The sequence below is a fragment of the Bacillus rossius genome, chromosome 1 (assembly GCF_032445375.1).
Source record: "Bacillus rossius redtenbacheri isolate Brsri chromosome 1, Brsri_v3, whole genome shotgun sequence".
NCBI lineage: Eukaryota > Metazoa > Arthropoda > Insecta > Phasmatodea > Bacillidae > Bacillus > Bacillus rossius.
The window spans coordinates 295,982,595-296,008,705 of record NC_086330.1 but is presented as its reverse complement, the minus strand read 5'-3'; the positions used below and the strand labels follow the sequence as shown (position 1 = coordinate 296,008,705).

Below are 26,111 nucleotides of genomic sequence, written 5' to 3'. Positions count from 1 at the left end.
CCAGGGCAAGTTCTGTTTGTCTCTGCATGTTCACGAAGAACTCTCTGTGACTCCACCAAGCAGCGAGCCGACTTGTTCCAGGACACAGCCAGAGCGCAGTGTCGCGGGCGCCGGGGCAGGGAGTGCACCGCCGAGATGCCGGCGCACGTGGGCCGCGCTGGCGCGAGCTGGTACCGCGTGAGCAGCGTGGACGACATCTTCCACGTGTTCCGCCTCGCCGGGGACCTGGCGTGCCAGCTGGTCGCCGGACACACGGCCAGAGGCGAGGCCTGCGACTTTGCGACTTTGCACTTCCCATACTTTACTCATGACTCCTCACCATGTAGGATCACTCATGTGGGAATTTAAAATATGTTTCAGAAATGGGGTAATATGAAATTTACACTCTCAAGGGGATACAATAGTTAGTTATTTATTTCTATTATCTAATGACCTGCTATTTCGCTTTCGCAATTTCAAGGAATACCTGATATTTTACCATCATGAGAAATTTATATAATGAATTCATTAAGTATTTACTAAAGAAATAGACATAATAAATTTGCAGTTGTACTTAAGATTTAATTCATAAGAAACCATTTAATTTTTGATATCTTCTAAAGTGCTAATGGGTATGCTTATTATTTTTTTTAGTGTCGATTATGAACCTGATTTTATAACTCCCGTTGTAGTATACTCAAGCTCTTTAGCACCATTGAGGGCCGAATTTTAAAAATATATGCTGTTTATGCTTGGTTTCTTACATTTAGGCAGTAGATTCAAAAATATGTATTTTATTTTATTAAAATCAAATATACGTATTTTACACTCCTTAGGGGCGGATCTCGCAAAATGATGAAACCATGTTTTGTTTATTATTTTGATTATTCTTATCAAATATTTTACCCGTTAATTAGTTTTAGAGAATAGATTTTTTTAATAAATCAAAACGCGCACTATTTTAACCCTCTTAAATTCGAATTTCGTTTAATTAAAAATATTAAAACATATAACTCTACATATATGTTGTTCGTCCTTAGTTTTTCGCCTATTTTCAATAGATACACAAGTAAACATTTTTATTTGAAAAACATTATTACCTCATTTACAACCAGTAGGGGATGCGTTTGACACATTAGTAAAATGTGGTTTCGTAGTAATGCTATGATTTTTTGATGATAAATATATTTTCTTATGCTTGATTAGCTTCGGAGATTTAAATAATTAATAACCATATTTACTTATTTTTGCCTCCTTAGAGGTTATATTATGTAAATATTTATAGTCTAGTGTTCTTTTTTATCATTGCATCCTATGTACATACTTTTTACTTCGAAGTTTTATTACAAATATAGATTTCTTGTTTATACTCATGCATTAAGTGAAATTCGCAATTTAACAGCGATGTTTATCAATGGTTTTTATCGATTAAATATGGTATTTTTAATGGTGTAAAGAAAATAGTCCAGTAATTATTGAAACACTGTAATAAAATAATGGTAAAAATAGTTTAGTAAACAGTTTTAAATTACACTTTCTTACGTAGGATTGGTTTAAAAACTTTTAATTTTCAATATATTATTCATAAATAAACAAAAATTTGTTATTACAAAACCCTAAAAAGTGTTTCTCTAGTATTTTCGTAAACAAAATATTTATTGATTTATGACTGGTGCTCCAAGAGTAAAGTATTATACACCAAATTATATTTCCATAACAGCGATTAACTCAAACTGTATAAAACACGATTTCATGCTCTCCATTCATAAAAGGTTCTAAGGAATTACCCCCTTAAAGAGCATTTCTCGTAAAGCTTTCAGTTAAGGGAACTCCAACACATCGAGCCAGGTGGCGTGGTAGTAAAAGGTTGGAATCAGGTTCAATGCCCGGTTCCCCATCCTGACTCTGATTTTCTACGGTTTGCTGAACCACTGCTGGCAAATTTTGGAATGGTTCCTACAATAAGACATGGTATTTACTTTCCCAGTGACCATGATTTGTATTTGACGACAAAAAATTTGAACTGATTTACGGTTAATGTAAAACAGGATCTTAGATGCACCAAAACATTTGCCAACTTAAATATCACGTTGAAAGTCATGTTATACAATAATACATTTCCTTCTATTATTCTCAGAGTAGTATAACATGTCAATAGTGAACTTATCTATGTACCTATGGACATACTGAGGATAACTGTTAGAGATGCTCTAATATGTCAAATCTGCGCTGCAGACTCCTAACATGTCTACGTGATGTTGCCTGCATTGAAATAATGCTACAGTTCTCCACTAAGGAACATAATTTCAAAGACATGAGCTTCCTACTGTAACACACACATACACACACACATATATATATTCCCATGAGGCAAGAGCTCACCATAGTAAGCCCTCTGTTTCAGGAGTCTACCCCGACCAAGCAGAGCCCCAGGTCTACATTGACGTCAGACCGGTGGCAGAGCTGCATGCCGTCAGGGTCGCCGATGATTGTGTGACCTTCGGTGCGAACATCACCTTGACGGAGTTCCTGGAGTACTTGCGAGACAACTGCGCGATGAAGGGATACTCGTACTTCGCGCCAATGGCGGAACACATCAGCCTGGTCGCCAACGTGCCAGTGCGAAACGTGAGGAAAATATTACTGAAATAAATATGGAAGCATACATGTAGGTATCTACTGTATAGAGTCGAATATCCGAGTCCTGATAATACCTGGTTTCGTAACATCCAGACCCCATAGGCCATATTGGTCCTTTTAACGTGAAGCATCTTTGAAATCAGATAGAAACAGGTATCAGGAAATAAATTAGGATTGTAACGGAAAAGTCTATATCGTCTTGCCTTAATGACTTTTTAAGGCTCAGTTTCACATCAAACGCTATGTTAATGTTTATTTTTCATTTTTTTCGTCAGTAATTTTATTAAACGGCAAATTCTTAAAATTTAATTCGATATTCCCCTTTCTTTTGCTGTTCTACCACAAAACGTTTGAACAGATATTCACTTAATGTGATATGATGGGTGTAAAAATGCTGGCAAGTCTTCGTAATTATCATTACTTGCGTGAATTTTAACACCCTAGCTATACTTTAAGTAAATATCTGTTGAATATATATGTGGCAGAACAAACAAAGCAAGGGATGTATAGATATCAAATTTTTAAAAAAATTCCTTAAATAAAAGTAACGACTGAGTTTTAACTATTAACTTAGAGACGCAAGTGCGGTGTCTTTTCCTAACATATGTTCACCTCGCTAATACGACCTTGAGTTGGCGCCGCGGATGAGCGGGTGTGGGGGCGGGGCAGCGTCAACCGACCCCAAATGGCGCTCTCGGTCTTTTCCCTCCAGTGAAGCGCGGTGGTTCGAGTATCTGCGTACAGAGTTCAGTTTGTAGAGATGGATCGACTGGGACACCTTACTAAATACATACCTTTCATATTGTTACGAATATAATGTGGGGGATCTGGGTTCGTAAGGGATAGGCCAATTAAGTTTTATTACAGTTTTATTAATTATTAATATTTACATTTCTAGTAAATAATGCCACTAAAAATGTCTAATAACCAATCATTTGCACTTAAAAATGTTTATTCGCAAGTCACTCAATGTTTGTCAAGTTCTACAGTTCGCACTTCTCACTGGAGCTAGGCTCGACAGTGATTCGCCTCTTACCTCGCGCCTGTCCTCACACACACAGCCTCGCCCCACTCAGTTGCACTCTCATGGTCCCGTCGCTCCTCGTCGCGCCATTCTCTTGAAAAAGGGGGGAGGGGGTCTCTCACCCTCTTCTCCGATGTCGCACTTCCCTTCACTCGTGGAACTCTCCGAACTCTCAGAACTCCCGCGGAGGCCGGTTTAGTTACTTATATCCCCATAGCGTCATTCTCGAAGGGACGAGAGTGGCTATGACGTGTCGCGTCATCCCGGGCCGACCCGACGCCAGAAAAGTCCAGAAAGGCGGCGTTTATTCGCGCCACTTCGCGCGGTGGCCTCGGAAAACCCGCAGAATTCCCAGGCCACTTAATATGTCAGTGATAATAGTCCGTGGCCGGACTGTGAGCGGGGAGCGGAGGGGGATGGTTAGCCAGACCCTTGTAATCCGGCCGGGTATGCTTGGCATGCGTGACGTCAGCGCCCGTGCGAGGATGTTGAATAGACTTGCTGGAAAGCCATCTCAGGTACCTGGCACGCGTCGCGGCCTTGCCTCCTGGCACGCATGAAACAGTTTACTCATAGTCAATGCTTACTCACAAACAAACAACATAACTGTTTGTGAGAAAGAAAACCTTAAATTGAGGTGGTGATGCATTTTATACTATTTCCTGTGTTTCTCTTGACATATTCACCTGAATCCGACCGTAATACAGAAAGTTACTTATATGATTTAGTCATGCTTCCAAAATTTCATCGCACTATGTTAGATTGTTTTAGTTTTTTAATAAGTACCCGTATAGTCTCAAGAGAAGCATGTGAAGTCTGTACAACTATGTTAACTATTTCAGATGGCAAGTGTTGCAGGCAACCTGATTATAAAGCATCAGCACAATGAGTTCTACTCCGATTTATTTTTGCTTCTGGAAACGGTTGGGGCAATTTTAGTCATACGTAAGTATGTGTACTCCTATTTTCAGATTAACTTGTCAAACATATTCAGAATGAGTTTAAATCATAATAGTATCATAAAATAGTTCTTATATAAAGCTATAATGTTATAATGCTATAATATTCACAGGACATCATGACATTGGACAACTACTATAATGAATGTAAAACTATTTACAGTTAAGGTTATTTGACAAATACTTATGTGATAACAAATTATATTTTCTCACATTAAAAGCAAAATAGGAAAATGAATTTTAATCTTGCACGATTCTTCTTCTGGTTGGTGTTTATTAGTTTTTAATTGATTTTAATAATTAATGAGTTATTTAAAACATTCTATGTTTATAACTGTAAGTTACACCAGTTTAATAATTTGTGAGGGTAAATTGTAGAAACAACCAATATTTTTATGTATTTTTTAACTTATATTTTTACAATCGATAAGATATATATTCTGTAGCATGTGAAAAATACCAGAGTAACAGCATAAAATAAAATTCTGAAGTAGTTTGTTCGTGTTTAAATAACATGGCTTAAAAATATCAGGTACTTGATTATTTGCTGGTTAACTTCGTTTCAGAATAGCGCTTTGTCGATAAAATTATTGATTTCTTGAAGGATGTGACCCTGAAAAAAAAAACCCTCTGCCAAGGGGTAGTTATGCATGTATCACAATACGGAAACTTCTCGAAGCCATTTTTTTGTCCAGCTTATGTCTGCGACATGTTTGCGGGACACCTGGAACATTAGTTCAAGTCTAGTGTTTGAATCGTGGAAACAATGTAAAAGCATGTATTGTATGGCTGTGACTGTTTTTAACAACATAAATCCAGATTAACACTTATTAACAATCAGGCGTGCTCAAGCACGATTTCTACCGCGTATTCTGGGGGCTGCAATACGGTAGTGGCGAGGTAGAACGTTCGTAATAATTATTTATCCTTTCTCTCCCTCGCCTCTCTGAGCTAGCGACTCTTTGGAGACCGCGGGATCTCCCCTCTACATAGCGACTCATCGCAGGCCACTGGCACCCTTTCCTCTCAGCAACTCATAGAAGATCGCTGGCCCCCTTTTCTTTTCGCTGGCGATTCATCGGAGACCGCTGGCACCATTTCCTCTACACTAGCGACTCATCAAAGACTACTGGCACCCTTTCTTTCATTGCGACTCATCGGAAAACCCTGGCACCCTTCCTCCTTTTCACCCATATCTGGGACACTCAATAAAAAAATATGTAATGTGATTTAAAAAAAATGTTTTAAAAGTTGAAAGATTTCATCCAGCAATGTAATAAATAAATTTATTTAAAAAGAAATAAACCTTAAATGTTTAACTAACTAATTTCGCTTTGAAAGTGTAACTAGATTTGAAATATGTTTGAGGTTATCAGTTCAACTAGGTTTTATGGAGGTATTGAAGACCATGTTTCATTCCTCATCGCCTCTCAACCTTTATTGTCAAATATTGTTTGATGGTAATCTAAAAATCTGACCACAATACCATATCCTAACAAGGGAAGCTAGTAGAATTATTAATTCAGGCTATTAGTGACAAGGCCATCCCCTTCGAGGTGTATTACCTACCCTCTGAACTTGGTAGATAACACAAACTCAGCACCCGACTGGTTTTATTGAAATAGAATTTAAAAAAAAAACTCCAACATAATACCAGACATACGGGCATGAACCCAGCCGGAGTGTTAAGAAAAATAATGTAAAAAGTACATCTTTAAAGGCAGAGCAAATACATTACGGTGTCAAACTGGGCATTTTATGGAATCAGAAACAATTTGGTTAATCATAATAACTCTATTTTATTTGACGCAATATTATACGAAAGACTTGGTTTTCATACAAACATGAATTAAAATATAGAGTCCAAAATATTTCATTGTAACCCGCAAACATTGGTTACTAGAATAAGTGCAAAAGGTATAACACTAAAATATTAGAAAATATTGTTTATATAGAAATTGATTTGTATTAAAAAAATGTAAATAACGTAATAGTATTTGTGTAAACATCTTATAAAGTGATTATTCCTAAACTGCCAGCAGTTACTAAAATATATCAAAATATATGACTGCATTTATATTCAAAAATATAATTTACGAAAATTACTATAGAAATAAATACACCATTTACATTTACAAAAAAAAAAAATCAACTATCAAAGTCCTATACAAAGCGCTGGGGGAGTGCAAAGAATGTTTCGTGTTTAAATCAATAGTTTACTTCTTGAAATCAGTTGTACTCACAAGTTCTCTCGTCGCTGCAGCAGAAACACTCGTAGCTAATCTCAAACAAGTAATTTAAATTTATTCGTGCTTTTTAATATCTATGCCTGGCCTGTCACCGAAAGCCGAACAAACGTGCTCGAGGCTCATCGTATGAAATTTTTATTCTCGTGAAAAGTTCTGCATCGCGCCGGGGCATTGCTTGTACCCTCCAACAGTCAAGGGTCAATTTCAATCCCCACGCGCGTGGCGCTACAGCGTGGTCTCGCCTCGACTGCCGGCGGACTCCGAAAGTCTCGTTACTTCGCAACACACACCAGCCAACGTCTTTTTTGCAGGGCAGCCAACTGAAACTTCCTATTGCCAACTGGCACATAAACTCTATACACGAGGAAACTGATTCCGCACTCGCGCGTAACTCCCCAGCGATACAATGGTATTTAAAACAACAAGAAATGATTAAATAGGCAAGGATAAATAACTTTTAATTAAAAAAATAAGTTAAATATACAAACATTAAGATATAAAAAATATTTTAAAAAATAACTAAACAACAATAAACATTTTTTTAATATATAAAAAAATAGTTTAAAATGCAAAACCGTATTATGTCCAGAGGCCTGGCCACATTGGAATTATTAAGAAGGGGGGGGGGGGGGGGTGTGGCTCTTAAAACCCCATGTAAAGTCGGCTATCTGGTTGAATTGCATTGTTCTTGGAATTTTGTTTATAATTTTCCAGTGCTGGTCGCTTGAATTTCGTTAGCCCAGTAACTGACCGACCAATGAAGTCACACTAGACACGACCGTTGGAAGAGGACAAGACAAGAAAGGCGAGTCCCGGTCTGCTGACTACGAGGCTGAGAACACCTGGATTCCTGAGGGGGCCATTGTGCCTGTCCCTGGCCAAGGTCAAGCCACGAAAGTTGGGTCCTGTGCTGCTAGTAACGAGTCTGGTGCATATCTGGGTATCTGTGGGGGACTGTTTGCTGGTCCTTGGCCAGGGGCAAGGCAAGATAAACTAGTCTCACGCTGCTGACAATAAGGCTGGTACACATTTGAATTCCTGAGGGAGCCATTAGTCTAGTTTCTGGCTGAGCTAAAGCTAAGAAAGCAGTGACCCGTGCTACTGGCGACGAGGGTTGGTTTCCTGATTTGGCCACTGGTCCACGCCCTGGCACAGAACAAAGCAAAAGGGAAGAGGTCGGCACTGCTCGTGACGGGACTGATTCACATCTGGATTTCTAAGGGGGACCACTGGGCTTGGATCTGGCTGAGGACAAGGAAAGGGAACTGTGTCCCACGCTGCTGGTGACGAGGCTGGTACACATCTGGATCCCTAAGGGGGCCACTGGGCCTGGCCCTGTATGAGGACAAGGCAAGAGTGCAGAGTCCCATGTTGTTGACGATGATGATGGTGCACATCTGTATTCCTGAGGGGGCTACTGGTTCTGACCCTGTGTCTTTTTTAGTTCAGTTGTATAGAGCGTGAAGGTACAAAGTTACGGAGTATGTTTGTGCTACCTTTGCCATCATGTTTAACAATTGGATGTCAATATGAGAATGGCACCTCATAGAATAATTTTATTTTTATAATTTATTTTAAGTGTGATAACATTTGTTTAGCATTACTCGCTTAATTATGGCATATTAACAGTTATTCCTTGCGTGTTTCTTTCAAGTGATTGAACAAAATTCTACTACCATTAGGTTGTTTTGATAAGTAATTGCTAACCAGAGTGACTTTAATTTTCAAACAGGCGCCCACTCTAAAGACTTATACCGTAATGATTCATGGCAAAGATATTGAATAGTCAAAACTGCCAAATTTACCTAACTTAACTTATACGGGTATCTTTGAGGCCACAATCACTTAGGTGACAGGATCAATTGTTATTGAACCAAAGATTATCATAATTCTTCATTTTAATGTGCTTGTTCAATTTTTATACTAGGAGACATCAGTGGAAGAGTCATAAATGTTGGACCCGAAGAATTATTAAAACTGGACATGACTCGAAAAGTTATAGTTCACTTTATTCTGTGTCCACTTGAAAATTATACTTTAAAATCGTATAAGGTAAGTGCTTAAGCGACGAACTTCTAAAGATGCACAAAACTAAAACGTATAACAAACATGTACTGAAATTTAAAAATTAACTATGATAAATTCAATTTACAATCAGTTTGATTCATCCATATTTTCACCTTTGCGTTTATATTAACTTCTAATGCGAAATGGCCCAATAAAATCCTCTAATGCAATTAAATTTTTAGGAATCGAAAGATTTGATACCAGAGGAAAACTATTTCAACAAAAGTATTTTAGGAAGGAAAATTCGTAAATCTAGGCTCTAGCTGCTGTGTGGTAAGAACTACTTTAATTATCTCTACAGAAGCTACCAAATAAATTTTTTTTGCATCTGCTGTCATCTTCATTGTTTTAGGGGATGTTTGGTTAGAACTTCGGGTACCTAATGATATACAAAAATACATTTTACTGTCCTAAACAAGTAAATGTGTTATTTAATGTTTGACCTTTGAGATCTACACTCGGGTTAAATAAATTCTTTTAAGAATAAAATATGAGATTTGGATTTCAGGAAAAGTGTATTTGATCCATCACATATTCCAATCAATTACTTTTTTATTAGGTAACTAGAATAGCAATTTCAATATGTCTTCAAATATGTGTATATAGTAAAGCTAATCTTTTCATTAAGCATTACCAAATTACATCCTTATATACATATTTGTTTTTCTGCAGTTTATTATAATTAAAATGGTGCAACCTGCAACGATACTTAAAAGTAATGTGTGAGTGTCTCGAGAATTTTTTGGCAAGACAAGACTTTATTTTGGGAGGGCGGGAATTTGTGTAAAAACATATTAAGAAAGTAAGTGTATTTTACTCATCTTAGATTTTTCATTCTGGGTATTTTAATACCCAATGATGTCATTTTCCCATTTCGCAAACTTATTTGCTTAGTTATACGCAATTAAAAAAATTTCAGACAAAATAGTTTTATATTATCGCACTCGATAAGGCAATATAAATATAATAACTATCATTAATCCTTAAGAGAAAAAAGTCTGATTTTAATGATTTTGTAACTAACACACAAACTTTTACTGTAAAAACATTTAAAAAGTTTGAATGGACAAATTTCGTGAACCAAGTACAGACGCCTATCAAAGACAAGTCCATAAAATAATAATAAAAAATCAAAATGATAACTTGTCCGCAATACTTTCCAATAAATTGCTTATATCTTACACAAAACATTCCAGTGCTGTCCTGTGTTCCCTGATGTTGGAGACCATGATTATGTTATTTTTCCTAAAACAAAAACAAAATTGTGCATAACAATGTTTGCGCACTAAATCATTGTGAAAGAACTTCCTCGTTGCTTCCAGATCATGCCTCGCGCCCAGAATGTGCACGCGATAGTCAACGCGGGGTTCCTGATGAAGCTCGGGTGTGACGGCAGCCAGCAGCTCCTGGACAAGCCGAGGATTGTCTACGGCGGGATTTCGCCCAAATTCGTGAGTTCATGAACTTGTGTCGCTTTCTTGTTTCTATCTACTCTGTCACTGTACTACTTTTCTGCTCTCGCGGGATATTAAACACAGTTTCCTGTTTCCTGTTTAAGCTTCTGGGTGACGATACCCAGCAACTCCTGGTCAAGCCGAGGACCTACACAGCAAGATCTCACCTTATTTCTTAAGTTCATGCACTTCTGTCACTTGCTTGGTTCCGTTCACTGTCACTGTACTGCCTTCTTGCTCTCGCACTATTGAATAAATTAAGCAGGGACTAATAAAGGTTTAGTAATTCATGCATTATTACAAGAATACTGTGTAAAGCAGATTTTTATCCAGTTAATAGTGTGGGCTTTGTTTACAGGAGATCCACAATATTAGGTCAAGTGAAGCATTTGCATTGTGGAAACAGTTTTAAATGTTAATAACTTATGGAAGAGTTTGCGTTTAACATCATAATTTTTATTATGAGGCATGATGAAGGATAACTTTCACTATAATTTGGGTGTTGCGATATGGCGATGGTATGGAGAATGAGACTTCAACTACTTAACGGCTTGCTGTCTCCTGACAATTCCTGTCAACATTATGGTATTTACAAATGGGTGAGGGGTGAAACAGAACTATAGATAATTAAGGGGGTGGATTCAGAAATTCTTTAGCTATTGTATTTTTTTTGTCCTATGAATTTAGTTTACGAACATAACATTAATGATATTGAGGGTTTTTAAATAATTTTTAAATTCGACAATACAATTTTTAACAACTTCAAATTCAATCTCAGTACTAATCTTATCATTAACCGAGTGCCTAAAATAACGCGTTATTCAATTTGGATTTAACCATTTGTGTGTAGCCATTGTTGCAAAACTCTTTAGTTTCAGAACAAAGTTAATAAATCGCAGGATTATGTTTGCCCATAATTCTGGTAACATGAATTTTACAGAGTTTTTAGGAATCCAAATTTGTGGAGTAAGACAGATGATGTCCAAAAGATTATGAATTCACGACAAAGACTAAATGCTTCTGTCTATTCACAACTTTATTAGACACGAGCTACGAGTTGTAACGGTGAAATTTAGACTCTCGACTTGAGATGGCCCAGGTCCGAACAATGGTCTATCCATCCCGATTCATGTCTCCCGTGGATTCCAGGAGTCACTCTAGGCAGCGAATGAGCTGCAATGAATCCATTCCCATTTACCATTACTTAACTATGTCTGTCTTTTTCGGGTGACGTTCTCGACAGGACATTAAACCAACATACCTACCTACTCCTTCTCTACACGTTGAACGACTCCAGTTTACATCTTTTTTATTTTTATACTAGGAACATCAAAGCTTAGTTTTGAGCGTAATGGTGTAGTCCTTCCTACTGGATTAGCTCTCCTTGGTGAGGAATTCAGCTTTGGTATTGTGCAGAAACGACATAGCTGTCTAACACAAAATGTTTTATTTTTTATCAATATTGACGGATATGTTATGTTCTAGATAGTATACATGTTTATGACATGACTGACTGTATGGCCACAAGGAGTTATTTTACAGTTCATTTGTTTAGAACCCTCTATAAGGAATTGATGTGTTTTATCACAACAATGTAAATTAATACTTGCTTAAATTAAGAACTCTTATGAAAATAAACGAGACCATCATAACGAAGTCATGTAGAAGTTTCGTGCAAGTGATAATCAGTGTATTACTTAGAAATTTTAATACATCCATCGCACAAGGATGGATGATGGCTTCTACGTGATATGACTAAGACATTTGTTTAAGTAATAGTTTATTTTGAAAGAATTAAGAAATAACGCAGTAGGTTTTATTTGTAACCATTTTCTATGCTTTTATTGGTTAATACAATTGACGCCAATTTTTAAAACTTTGATTACACGTAATGCATTGGCATTTAAGTATTATTGCAGGCCAGGACTGCCTAAGAATGTTGCGTTCCGCAATTATATTATAAAATTAAATTATCTCAGTAAATATTACAACATAAATTAAGTCAGGACACTTGAGACCTCAAAGGTTCTAATACTAGAGATTTGTGTTCTCTGGCTGAACTTTCTAGTCGGACATTTCGAAACCTAAGAAACTTAAAGACCTTTTTTGTGATAGTATAGTAGTGTCACTAGCAATATCGTGTACATTGTAAACAGAGTGCATTTGGATAACTTATAATGGATTTATTTTGAAAAGACTCTTCGTTATGTTCTGTGCCCTTCGCAATTTCTGTAATAGTATCCAGATACGTGCTAGTACAGAATAGTTTGAATATTGTATGTATTGTATAACAGAATAATTTAAATTAAATTAATTTGTTTCCATTTAAATGTATTATATTCATTATGCTTAACATAACCTCACTCTAAACAAATAAAAATGCATAATATTAAAAAGTTGTGCCTCAATAATATAATTGTATTATTACTATTCCTTTTCATAATTTTCATAACAACGCAGAACACAACAGTTATAATTAACTGTTTTACTTATTTTCACACTGAACTATATAGTAGATTTTTTGCCACCCAAAGCGGGGTAGTAAAGCACCTGTTACATTTCAGTATCTTCTACGAAATTAATTAATTGATTTTGCTAAGGGCTTCAACCATAGACTCTGGCAAGGAATTATGTAATTGTACCTATGGCAGTAGTCATGGTGGTCGAGTGTTTAGATCTCTTGCCTTCCACTAAGGCGATCTGCGTTTGATTGCCGGCTTTTTCAATTGGGAAACGTGATGGATGTTGCCATGAGCTGATCAATTTTCTAGGGGTAAACCTCATTTTCAACATCAATACATTCTCTCTGTGCTCTGTTATATAATCTATGCTGACGAAAAGACGCTAAGTGTTAGTTCATTAAGTCACAGCCTCAAGTAATACATTCAGTCAGAGCGTTCAGGAAATAATGATCCCAATATTCACTCGGGAAATAATCAAAAAATTAAATCAGAACGGTCGCTCCTGGATTACTAGGGTCTTCCGAAATGATAATCCAACGATTTTCTACTCTACTCTGTACACTGTATACCTACCTTTGAGCCTTCCAATTTCCTATTATTTCATTTTTTACGCATACATTTTATAAGCTGTCTAGAAAATAAGCATTTCCAAAAATATAACAAATATCGTCTTCTAATGTAACAGTTGTAATTTTCTTTTCATCACGCAGTGAACTAACATGTAGTCCTAAATCAAAGGAGTATGGAATTGGTAAGAGATAGCATGATGAGACGCAGTTTAATTTAATTACGGTACTTCCTCAACTTCGCCAAATTGCAACACCCAAAATATTGCGAAATGATCAAACCTGATTATGGTTATAATGCAAGAATAAGAATTTTAATAATAAAAGTTCAGCCCTTAAAATTTTCCTACAATCCAAACACTGCACTATACTCAATTTGTTTGGTGTTCTAAAATATGACGCGGGCCATGTGCAAGACAAAAAGCCTACATGGCCACTACCCCTTGAGTGAACTGTCTGTCCACAGGTCCACGCTTCTTCGACTGAGGAGTACCTGAGGAACAAGGACCTGAGCCAGCAGAAAACTGTGTCGCGTGCCGTCAGCAGCTTGGGCGCTGAACTGCAGCCTGAGGACAATCCCCCAGAAATGGGGCCGGCGTTCAGGAAGGGCCTGGCGCAGAGTCTGTTCTACAAGGTCAGTAAGATAACGCAGAGACTATATTTTCGCTGTGTTGTCCACATTACCAGTTTAGTTTCATTGTCGGGTTTGTCTGTTTGTCGCTGTGTTGTTCAAGGGCGTTAGTAATCAGATTATGAGTGGCTCCCAGGACAAGGGCTTGAGGCATCGGATCCGGATTCGTGACCTTTGGACCTCAGACATCACATATCCTCCAAAATTTCCCTAAAATGGTACTATTTTCCACAAAATAACCTAGAAATTCCCATTTTCAAAAAACCTTTTTCGTATATTTTTTTTTCCTTTCCACAATTTTCTATTTAGCCACTCATATCCCCATGGTGGCTTAAAACTCCGGATTACTCCACAAATAATCCATCAGATAAACCAAAAATTTATATGACTTCACCTCCGCCATCTTGGATTCTATTTTCTCATTCTCTATCATTCCACTTATTATGCAGCCATCTAGTATTACATCATTTCCTACCACCATCCTAGATTGGTTTTTCCCATGCTCTATCATTCCACTTATTTTGCAGCCATTTTGTATTATGTGAATTCTAACCACCATTATAGATTACATAATTTCTATCCACCATTTTGAATTCTAGAAATAATACCATCTTGATTTTCACAATCCCATGCTCTATCGTTTCACTTATACAGTCATCTTGCATTACAACATTTATGGTCGCCATATTGTTTTTGAGAACCTTCCATCATATTGGATTACATCATCACTGATGTAGGTTGTGGCTTGTAGCTTCGGATGTAAGATTTTCCCCTTACTGTCGCCATCTTGGATTCAGTTTTATTAGGCACTATCATTCCACTTATTATTCAACCATCTAGTACTACATAATTTCCTTCTATCTTGGACAATAAATCTTTCTGAAAATTATAATTAATAAATCGTGTTCACTAATAGTAATCGAGTGCTCCACTCCTATGTGTTGACCTTTCCTTATGATGACATAATCAAGCACCCAAATACCTATACTTTGTACTTTTTGTGATGGTTACATCGTCATATTTATTTCATCTGCTGGAGGCAGCCATCTTAGATTTTTTCATCATCACCTCGCACTTATAACAGCCCAAATGCTATCTCGGACTCTGTCGTCATCACAGGCACCATCGTGACCTATGACATCTTGAGTTATTTCATCACACATTTTACCTATGACATCACTGCCTACCTCTTGGATTTAAACATTTCTATCATTTTTAATTCTGAACTTTCCGCCATATTGGACTGTGTCGTCATTACCTTTGACTTATAACAACACTGCTACCATCTTGGACTACATCATCATTACCTTTGATTAATGAAATCTTGGATTACGTCATCTTAACCTTTGAACTATGTCATAATAATCACAATCTTGTACTATATCATCATCGCTTTTGACCTATAACATTAACAAATATATCATATAACCTATAAGCAATTTGGACTTAATTTTATCATATTATATTACTCCACTTATTATGCAGCCATTTCGAATTACATCAGAACTGTTGAGACCTGTGTCTTGAGAATTGCAGATTTAAGATTTTCACACTACTGTTATTCAATCGCCATTGGATTTAATTTTCTCATCCCTTTTATTTAAAATCACCATACTTGCTTATAAGTATAATCAAAATATATATCATTAACTTTTATTTTTTATTGGAGTGGCACGAATACCTTAATGTATTAATCTTTCTTTTAGTATTATTAGTTTAATTATAATTTATTGTATACTGTTACCTAATTTAACATACCATGTATGGTTAATTTCATCTTTTGTTGAAGTAGTGTGTAATATGTAAGAGCATACCAACCCAATTATACCAAATACTAGTTCAAAAATTTATTTCGAGGATTGATACTAAAACTTTTAAACCTTAAGTACATAAATGTTTGTATTATTTTCATAAATTATTTCAGAATTAAGCTATTAAAATTGGCTTTATAATTAATATTATGTGATGTCTTTGTAGTAGCTTGGCTTCTGGGTTGTAGCCGCGTCCTTGGCGAATAATTCACCGACGTTTCGGTCAACATCGCAGTCGCCATCATCAGGGAGCAGTTACCTACAGCGATTCTTACAAATTATCCTGCTTTATATACTCACCCACCCATCGTCAAATTCGGTGTATTTTATTGCTACTGGGGGAAACGAGCTTAGCCGCACACGGGCTACGTCACGACCCGTGAGAAGAGTACAGCCGGGTCCACATGCCTGCTATACATGTGGTGGCGCCCTTGGCAGATCACCAAGCTTCGACAAACATCTCAACCCCCAATGCTATAGCAAGTCAAAGGTGATGATGACACAGTCCAATATGGCGGAAAGTTCTAGAATTCGAAATTATAAAAATGTTTTAATTCCAGATGGAAGCAGTGATGTCATAGGTCAAATGTGATAATGACATTGCCCAAGATGTCGTAGTTGAAGATGGCACTAGTGATGACGACATATTCCAAGATGACATCAGAGCTATTATAAGTGAAAGGCGATGTTGAAAAATCTAAGGTGGCTGCCTCCAGCAGATAAATAAATACGACGATGTAACTAAAACGAAAAGTGCAATACATAGGCATTTGTGTGCTTGATGATGTTATCGTAACGAAAAGTGCATACAGGAGTGGGGTACTTGATTGCGATATGATGGGTGTGATTTCATAATTAAAATTGTCAGAAAGTTCTAGAGTCCAAGATATCGGAAGGAAAAGATGTAATACAAGATGGTTGCATAATAAGTGGAATGATAGTGCTTGATAAAACTGAATCTAAGATGATGGCAGTAATGTGATAGTCCTAAATCAGAAGCCACAAGCCACAAATTTCGTCAGTGATGTAATCCAATATGGTATAAAATACTGTAAAACAAAATGGCAGAACATTCTATAAACCAATATGGCAACCGGAAATGATGTAATGCAAGATGGCGAATGCATAAGTGAAATGATAGAGCATGGAATAATGAAATCCAAGATGGTGGTGGGAAATGACATAATACAGGATGGCTGCCAAATAAGTGAAATGATAGAGCACGTGAAAATAGAATCCAAAAATGGCAGTTGGAAATGATACAATACTAGATGTCTGCATAATAAGTGGAATGATAGAGCATGAGAAAATTGAATTCTAGATGGTGAACGAAAATGACATATTCAAGATGGCAACCGGAAATGATGCAATACAAAATATCAGAGGTGAAGTCATATAAGTTGGTGGATTATCTGATGTCTTATTTGTGGAGTAATCCGGAGTATTAAGCCACTATGTGGATGTGAGTGGCTACATATAAAATTCTAGAAAGGGGAAATTTTTATCGGGTAATTTTGTAGGAAAAAAGGAAATTTTTGGGGGGAAATGGGAAATTTTGATGGGAAAACGGGAATTTTTTTAAGAAATTTAGGGGGAAATAGAGACATTTTGGGAACATTTGAGGGACAATGTTGATGTCAGAGATCAAAGGCCACGAATCCGTATATGATACCCCAAGCTTCTGTCCCCGGAGCCCCATAATCTAACTTGTTACTGCCCTTGCGTAGTTAAAGTGAGCTTTATTTTAATTTGGTTATAAAAGCCCTGGAAGCAGCTTTGAGTGAGCCAACGACACTACAGTTTACTCAGAGGTACACAAGGGAGAAACAAAAAAAATAAACCTTCTCACAAGAGGAAGTAAAATAAGGGGTGGGTGGGTCGTATTTGAAGAAATAAAAAGATGTTTGCCTAAAGCGTTCCATTTTTATTGTTAATGGCTCTACTCTTTCTTTTGCTGTATGGTTAACATAATTAGAAGCTTACATATGAAATTCTTACAGTTAATAGTTAAGTAACTAATGATCATAACACAATAACAATAATGGCATATTATGCTTACATGATTCTTTGAATTACTGAACGTGGCCCGTATTATATTTTAAGGCTAGAGTTAGCAAATAAATTGTTCCTTATATTTTTAAATTACAATGTTTACTGTTTGTACAAGACACCAAAAGAAGTTATATTCTAGTGACTGTTCACTGGCTGTTAACAATCGCGGGTGAAAAGTTAAAGTGATCACTGTGGCTTTATTTCTTGTTTTGCATGCCGAAGAAGATGTTAATCTTGATCCTAGGGGTTGAACTAGTTGTTTGACCTACTCTGGTACCCCACATTATACAGGGGATCGTAAAGATGAGATAACTGGCTCCGAAGATGCTCAATACTCTCGAAATACACTTCCGAGTCATACTGATAGACTATTTATAACGGCTACTAATGATGACTGCAAAATAACTGCATGTGGGATCACTCCCGGACTCGTGAGAAAATCACATCCGTCTTTTAAAATTCCTTTTTGTGACTAAAATTTAAAAAACTCGGCTAGTGTGGCTAGTGCCGCCGCACGAAAATTGTTCGTAATGATGGCAGAGGACCTTATGCAAATTATTGAAGGGCCCCCAGGTCAAAACTCTCGCGAATAGTCCGGGGGAGTAGGGAGAAAGGGAAATCACCCTCTGATTGGCCAGATGCTGGGATCGTGGGATCGGTAGGTGGCTACTTGGTAGCTTGGACTCCAGGGGCATCGGGAGGTAACGCACTGCGCTCTATCGGAGCGCACGCGAAATAGACTTGGCATTAGTTCCCCGATGTCTCTTCAGAGGGCGGGGTGAAGAGTGTGCTGCTCTCTAGGGGGATATAGGGAAGTGGGAGAGGGCGTGCTCAATGTCTTAGCCACACGATGGCGATTGTAGGCCTCTCACCCTCTAGCGAGGATACCTTGAGTACAGTCTGGGTCACTGCCCTAGGGAATGTTCATGGAACGTATTATGGTGGGGGGAGTTGGGGGTGGGATCTGCTAGCTCGTGAGAAATGTTTTAGGGCTGGCGCCGATACGTGACTGACAGCCTGGAACATTAGAATGGAGCATGACTGGAGCTGCTAACCTAAGCTGAGCTCTGGGAATGGGGCTGCCCTGGGAGGACGCTGAGAAAAGCACTCTTGGTCACGAAGCCGGACACTGCTACTTGTCACGTTCGTTGCCTGAGAAGGGAAGAACAATTATGTCTTATACTTGACTGGAGAAACCACACGAGGCTCTTGGTTGTGGAGCTGGGAAAACATAGCGGGACTCAACTAGGAAAAATTTGATCAGTACGAACAATGGGCTAGCAAAATTTATATTAAAGGTTTTATATTAAACATAAATTCGTGCCAATAATTTAAAATTTGCAGCAAAAATACTGTCACTTTTTGTTTTTATTTACTGTTCTTGTAGTAACTGTCTAGTCGTTGAAAGCCCACTGTATCTCTTTGTGTTGTAATATTTTTCCAACATTCTTTTCACGGCATCGTTTGAGCTATGTTTTAACTTTTGTTATCTAGGGTTATGGCTTGTTTTCTTTGTGTTTTAATATTAATACTTTATCTGCAACTGATCTTTTTAAGGGGTGATAAAAAAAAAGGCTTCAGCACATGCCCTTGCCATACTGGATACGTAACTGCTTTCTTGGCTCGCATTCTCCCTGGCCTAGGGTTGAAACACTGATGGTGCATGTTGCAGTGCGTGCTGAGCCTTGTAGGGGACAAGGCCAGGAAGGAGTTCAGAAGCGGAGGGCAGGTCCTGAAGCGCAGCCTCTCCTCCGGGAAACAGCAATACCAGACCACGCCGTCCGACTACCCGGTGGGGAAGCCAATCAGCAAGCTGGAAGCTCTGCCGCAGTGTTCTGGTATGAAGCTAAGTCAGCAAATTTCTTTTTTAGTACAATCAGATTATAAATCGAACAATGCATCAAAATGGGTGTTTTTAATTTTTTTACTTGTTTATGATGCTAAGGGAATGTTAAATCCAAGTTTCCGACCTTGGAAGACAACCATGCCATTGTCAAAAAATAAGAAAACATCGAAAATTTCTACTTTTTTTTTTCAGTTTTGTCCATTTTGACCCAGAATGAATGGTTTCTATTCCGGAAACAACTGTCCTGTTCACTATTTAAGTTGATTAAATTGACAGCACAGCGATACCAAAACATGTCTTGTAGAACTAATAGTATCTGAGGTACAGCTTTTTAAATTTGGCAAATTTTTCAAGTTACATGATTTTTTTAGAAACATTTCATTAATTTCAGTATATTTATGGTTCTGGTAAGGCCTAGTTTATTGTTCGAAAAACTCTTCCCACCCTCTGAATGGATTCTACTGTGTTCTCAGAGTACCCAAACTGACCCCCCCCCCCCCCCAAAAAAAACCAACTTGAGCAAAAAAATGAAATATTTGTATTTTTATTTACACATGTGCGCATGTAAAAAATAACAGAAGTACTGACAATTGCTTACGATGTCTTTTAATTTTTGGAATGATCCCATCATTATTTTATAAAACGAGATATTTAAGTGAAATATGTAGATGGAAATATATGAAAATCTAACATATTTAATTAATTTAAAAGGATGTACTTATTTTATAAAATTTTGCCCTCTTTGATGTATCTGGTTGGGCCAAAACGTCGTCTTCTAAGATGACATGAGGGTTTTCAAGAATATCCGAGATGGGCATCCACAATTATTCATTCAGTTCGTCCTTGTCATCTGAGATTGGTAAGTAATTCTCATCAAATGCAAGCTCAGCGATGATGTAACGTGAGGCTCCTTCGCAGTGTCTGCAAACTACAGAGCACTTGAGCACAATAATTAAATATCACATTGCATGGAATGTTCAAAACCCATCCAATGTGTTTACATCAAAGTCGGCATTGTCGAATGCAAATTGCAGGAAGGATTATGGCTCCAAGCAGAGTTTGTCGCAGGATGGCTGAGGTTTCGAGAATTGTGGTATTAAATTAGGATTCTGAAAATCCAAGGATGGTCATTAAATCAATCTCTTGTTTTGAACCAAATTTGTGATACACATAAATGCTGACTCTGTGCAATAATGAGGAAACAAATGACCGAGGCCTTACTGTTGCTATTATTGCATGTGTATCTAGGCAGTATCGTTTGTCTTTAAGAATTACTGTTTCCAATTTTAGTCACAAATATTCGGGGATCACAGTATTTACATCATGGAAGAAGTCACCTTAGGGTGGAAATGAAGTAGTTTCAAAAGGTTTTGCACGACTATCCTCTCGTATTTCATCGGTAACTGCCTTAACCACACACAGACTCTTTTTTGAGGATCTGAAAGTTTATCATTGTACCAAGCAGATGTCAAAATTTGGTGTCTGGTAATTTTAAAACAAACAACAAATTTTATTCGAAGCAGTTTTGGCAATTATTATATCTTCTCCATACTGCTTAAACTGACGACTTTTGATTGTTCGATTATTGGACTTTTCCTCTTCTATCGGGTTAAAGTAAACCAGAGAAAATTTCATTCTGAGTTCTCTTGGAGACATGCAAAAATTCATTCCATAACATCCTTAATCGTAGTATGCTTGCGACCACCCCTCTTAACACCTTCTTGTGTTGGGGACAAGTAGAGTTGCTTTTAGAAAAATCGGCGATATCTCGCATCTACTGCTACCAAATCAGTGTATTCAGAAATTCTATTTTTATATTTTAAGGCACAGTTATCACCTCATTTTACTCGTGCTCTTAAAATTGCTTCACCAAGATCAACTTTTCCCGCAATAATGACGGTATATATTTCTGGTGCATTTTTCTTCTAGGCCTCAATGAAATTTTCTGTAATTCTATCACGACATTGAAAGTAGTGTTCTCTGAAACTGAACTGTTCAGTCACCGATCTTATAGGTCTTGCATTTTTTGCTTTCACATGTGTTTCTCCATGGTGTACTGCTGCTGCAATCAACTTGCGGTGGTTGTACCTCTTCTAGCAAACAGTATGCACAGAAATCTAATTCATACATTACAACAAACACTAATATTCTCGATTCTCCAATGAAATACTGGATGCCAGAAGGGTTTTTATTTGTCTCGCCTTTACTGTCACCACTTCACCTTCATTCAAACTTCCGCGACAAATGAAACACAAACTCGAACATGTCCCGGGCTCCGATATTCTGAAGGCCTAAATAACTGCGCATAACTAGCCACACTCAGTATAGTAGTCGAGAAGGGGAGGTACATAGGAGGGGAGTACAGCGTAGTACGCATAACTAGCCACACTCAGTATAGTAGTCGAGAAGGGGAGGTACAGAGGAGGGGAGTACAGCGTAGTACACAGTAGGGAATATAGGTTGGATGGTGTCAAAAGGGGAGGGGAGGTACGGGTGAACATAGCCAACTGTTTCGTGGGATCAAAGGACCACTCCCTAAAGTTATTCTATTGTCCAGATGGCCCCTACTTTTCCCATGAATAACGCACATAGTTATTTAGAGGTACAGGCAATAGATGGGTAGTACCTAGTATAGTACCTAGGTAGCTCCTCTACTTTGATTTCAACAGACCCCCAAATTGCACACATATTGGGGATGGAGGGAGGTCACTTTGAGATACCCTGAGACCCCAGTAGAGTCAAATGGAAGGGCGGGAGGGGGTTTCCGAACAATAGACTAGAACTTCAGAAACATAAATGGTACTGAAAATTATGAAATTTTGCTAAAAATCACTAACTTGAAAAATAGGCCAAAGTTTGAAAAGATTTATCTCCGAGACTATGGGTATTATAATAAAATTTATAATATCAAACTACAATTTAATCTACTTCTAAAATTAATTAACAGTTGTTGGCGAAAAACCAGCCTTTACAGGTCAAAATCGACCAAAATTGATAAAAAGGTAAAACATTTCGAGGTTTTCTTAAATTTTTACAATGACGTGGTGGTCTGCTGAGATCAAAAACTTGGATTTAACATTCCTTTTGCATCATCAACATATAAAAACAAAATCAAAAATACCTGATTTGATGCATCTTTGTGACTAATTTGGCTGGACTATTTTTCATGGATAAATGGATTTGTTTGATATCATTTAATTTACATTAAGGTCATTTATGATAAATTTGGTATTCAACAGTCATTTGTAGCAGCAATGGAATGCATTGGTGTAAATAATGTTATCGCCCCATAAAAAACATAGCAGCCCTCTACCAGTAAGTCACTGTGACTCCGCAAAGAGAACATAGGCTGACCATAAGTTTATTCTTTTTTGGGTTCTCCAGTTTTAGCATTGGATATAAATATACTGATATAACGCCAAGCCATAACAATATTTCATTGCACCTTTGATCGCTAATAGGACTGCCTTACACGAGATGGTATTGTAATCGCATCGTCAATATGGTGGTGCCATTGTGCAGTTTTTAGGGGAATTGCCTTGAACCATCGCTTTTTCTCTGTCTAAACAAAAAAAAATGAGTAAAATAAAATAAATAAGTCATTTTATGCCAGGGGAATGATTTCTATCTTCAATATACTTTCTCTGTCTTTTGCTGAAATATTGCATGAGGAATTGGAATTGATACCTAACATCAAGGCTAGAGAAGGTGACCTTGACCCCAGCAGCCATATTGGATGACCTTGACTCCAGCGGCCATATTGGATGACCTTGAACACGGCTACTATCTTTGATTCTGCTATTTTGTTCGTCTGTTGGAGGCCACCATCTTGGATGACATAATGTTCACCATATTTGTTTCTGCTGTTTGTTCCTAGAGAGTGCAAGCATCGCTTAGTCTCATGCACGTAAGATCGCTTTTTCATTATCTACCAGTGTTGTTATGACCCTTATAGAATAATAATTTTAAATTTCTTTTACAAAATAGATTGGAAGCGATATGATTCAAACCATGACAGGTTGGACCTCTGGTATGGAAAACAGACACCTTTAACCACTTGGCAATCGAGACATAAATCAGACTAAATATTAAATTCTGTACTCTTAAACAAACTTAAACTCATTGACTTATCAGCCATATGATCAACATGTTACATGTTTCCTGACAGACAGTACCTTTGCTGTCCGAGTCTTCGAAGATTGGTCAGCGATCCGGAGAGCCATCGCGGGAGTGCCACAGGGGGTGCCTCTAAGTCCAACACTATTTTCAATTTCCCTGGCAGACATCACAACACCACCTGACACCACCATCATGCTATATGTCGATGATATCTCCATTTTTGTGTCAGGAGAAGACGCCCATATACTACAAGCCTGAGCAGAGCCAGCGTTTCAACATGTTTCCACTTATATGTCCCAATGTCTAACCCAGAGAAGAAAAAAGTAAGATTTTTCACCAAAGAAAGAAAGTGGCCCCTAGCACAACTGACAAATAAACAATCAGCAAAATACCTGGGAGTGATATTGGACTCTACCATGACAAGCACAGCCACATTTAAGCTGCAGTCAATAAAATAAGTAACGTTCATAGAGAGTGCCGACCTATCGTGAATTCACATCGCCCCATCTCAGAGGAATATTCTTTACAACTACGTAAGACTTTCGTCATATTCATGCTACTCTATGATGTCATCGTATGGGCCTACGTATCAAATAAAGGTTGGAGGTCCATAACAACCACTATGAACCAAATTCGCTGGTGATGCCAGTGAAACCCCTATATCGGATTCAGGTCTGCAGAAACATGTGAAGATTGTGCGGGCATTCTTGTTAAAATACTCGCGTCGATGTAGCAGCCAGCGAGACCCGATCTTCGCATCTATCGGAGATAGCGACGTGGAAAAACATAATCCACATATGAGGATCAAAGAATTTCTATATCTAGATATTCCATAAATTCCTTGTAGTTCAATTTACAGAGAGATATGAGGGATCTTCGGAAATTTCTTGTTTGTAAATGAAAGTCTTCAAGGTGTTGTAAATAAGTGTTTTAAAAGGTGTATACTTTTTTTCTCTAAGCAGACTACATTCTAATTTGTTGGTTGTACCTAATGTTCTTTCTAGAGATAGGTCGTAACATTACATGTGATTTAATTACAGATATCAAAAAATCGCAGTCGCAGTCTGTGATACATCGCATAAAGTAACGGTGATCGGCGTAGCAATACAATCGTAGTAGATACGTTTGGTAGGAATGGGAACAGGGGATGAGAGATTGGAATATAGGGATTCGCGGTGGTCATCTTGAATTGCATTATTTCCGGTGGCCATCTTGGATTATGTCGTTTCTGGCGGCCATATTTTCTCTGTGTGCTCCTGATTATTCCTGCCAATATTTTGATGGTATTCTTCGTGTGCTCCTTATTATTCCAGTCGAGACTTCTGTTGATATTCTGCGAGTGTTTCTGGTTATTTCTGAGAAATAGATTTCTGCACGAGAATTTTTTTTATTTATTGAGTTACGCAATTTGATTTTGATTTACATTGAAATTGTGAATTTCTGCTACCAAATTATCACTAAATATATTTTATCAGGTGGAATTCAAACAAAAAAAATCCATTACTCAGTCAAATAATATGCATTGAGACAGCTGAGAAGCACTATCATGAAAGACGAACTTCTTTTTCCTTGGTGTCTAGCGAAGCCTTCCTTCTCTTGCAATGGTTAGTGAGCATCCCACATAAAATAAATAAATAATTTTTAATTTAACACAAGTGACGACATCTTTTGACAATAATCGGGACTATTGCATGATATAAATTAATAGTCGCCGCTGAATGAAGCCAAAGACAGTTAAGAGCCATGTAGCCTCGTAGACTTGTAGCCTCGTAGACTTGTAGCCTCGTATACAGTTGAAGCCTTGTAGTCTTGTGGTCCTGTAGTCTCGTAGCTTCGTAACCTCTTAATCTAGTAGCCAAATAGCAGCTAGGCCTAAGATTTTTTGGAGCAAATAATTTTGGCGCCATTGATTGTAGGAGCCAAATAATGTTGTAGACAATGACTGTTGGAGCCAATTACTGAACAAGTCAGTGACTATTGGAGTCAATTGATTTTGGAGCCAAAAGACTGCTGGGGCCAATGACTGATGGAGTCAAAGACTGTTATATAGCCTTTGCATTTTGGAGCTAAAAGACTGGTGGAGTTGAAACAAGGTAGGAGAAATAGACTGTAGAAGGCATTATATCCTATCGTAAATTGACAATCGCATCCTACTGATTTGAATGTTCGTGCGCATGTATGTCCTTTTCTTTAAATGTGCTTCCTTTTACGCGAATTTGCGTTGAATAGGCGTGCTTTTCGTTAGATGTGCT

The 26,111-nt window shown here is 37.6% G+C and overlaps 1 protein-coding gene across 4 annotated transcripts in view; it reads left to right on the top strand.

The window, feature by feature from the left end:
- LOC134527771 (uncharacterized) overlaps nucleotides 1-26,111 on the top strand; it is a 263,429-nt gene that overhangs the window by 50,367 nt on the left and 186,951 nt on the right. For all 4 annotated transcript variants that reach the window (XM_063360703.1, XM_063360704.1, XM_063360705.1 and 1 more), the window contains exons 7-13: nucleotides 82-262; nucleotides 2,384-2,607; nucleotides 4,486-4,588; nucleotides 8,779-8,903; nucleotides 10,241-10,369; nucleotides 13,867-14,034; nucleotides 19,567-19,732. In XM_063360703.1, coding sequence (XP_063216773.1) covers nucleotides 82-262; nucleotides 2,384-2,607; nucleotides 4,486-4,588; nucleotides 8,779-8,903; nucleotides 10,241-10,369; nucleotides 13,867-14,034; nucleotides 19,567-19,732 — 1,096 coding nt within the window. The remainder of the gene's footprint in view (nucleotides 1-81; nucleotides 263-2,383; nucleotides 2,608-4,485; nucleotides 4,589-8,778; nucleotides 8,904-10,240; nucleotides 10,370-13,866; nucleotides 14,035-19,566; nucleotides 19,733-26,111) is intronic.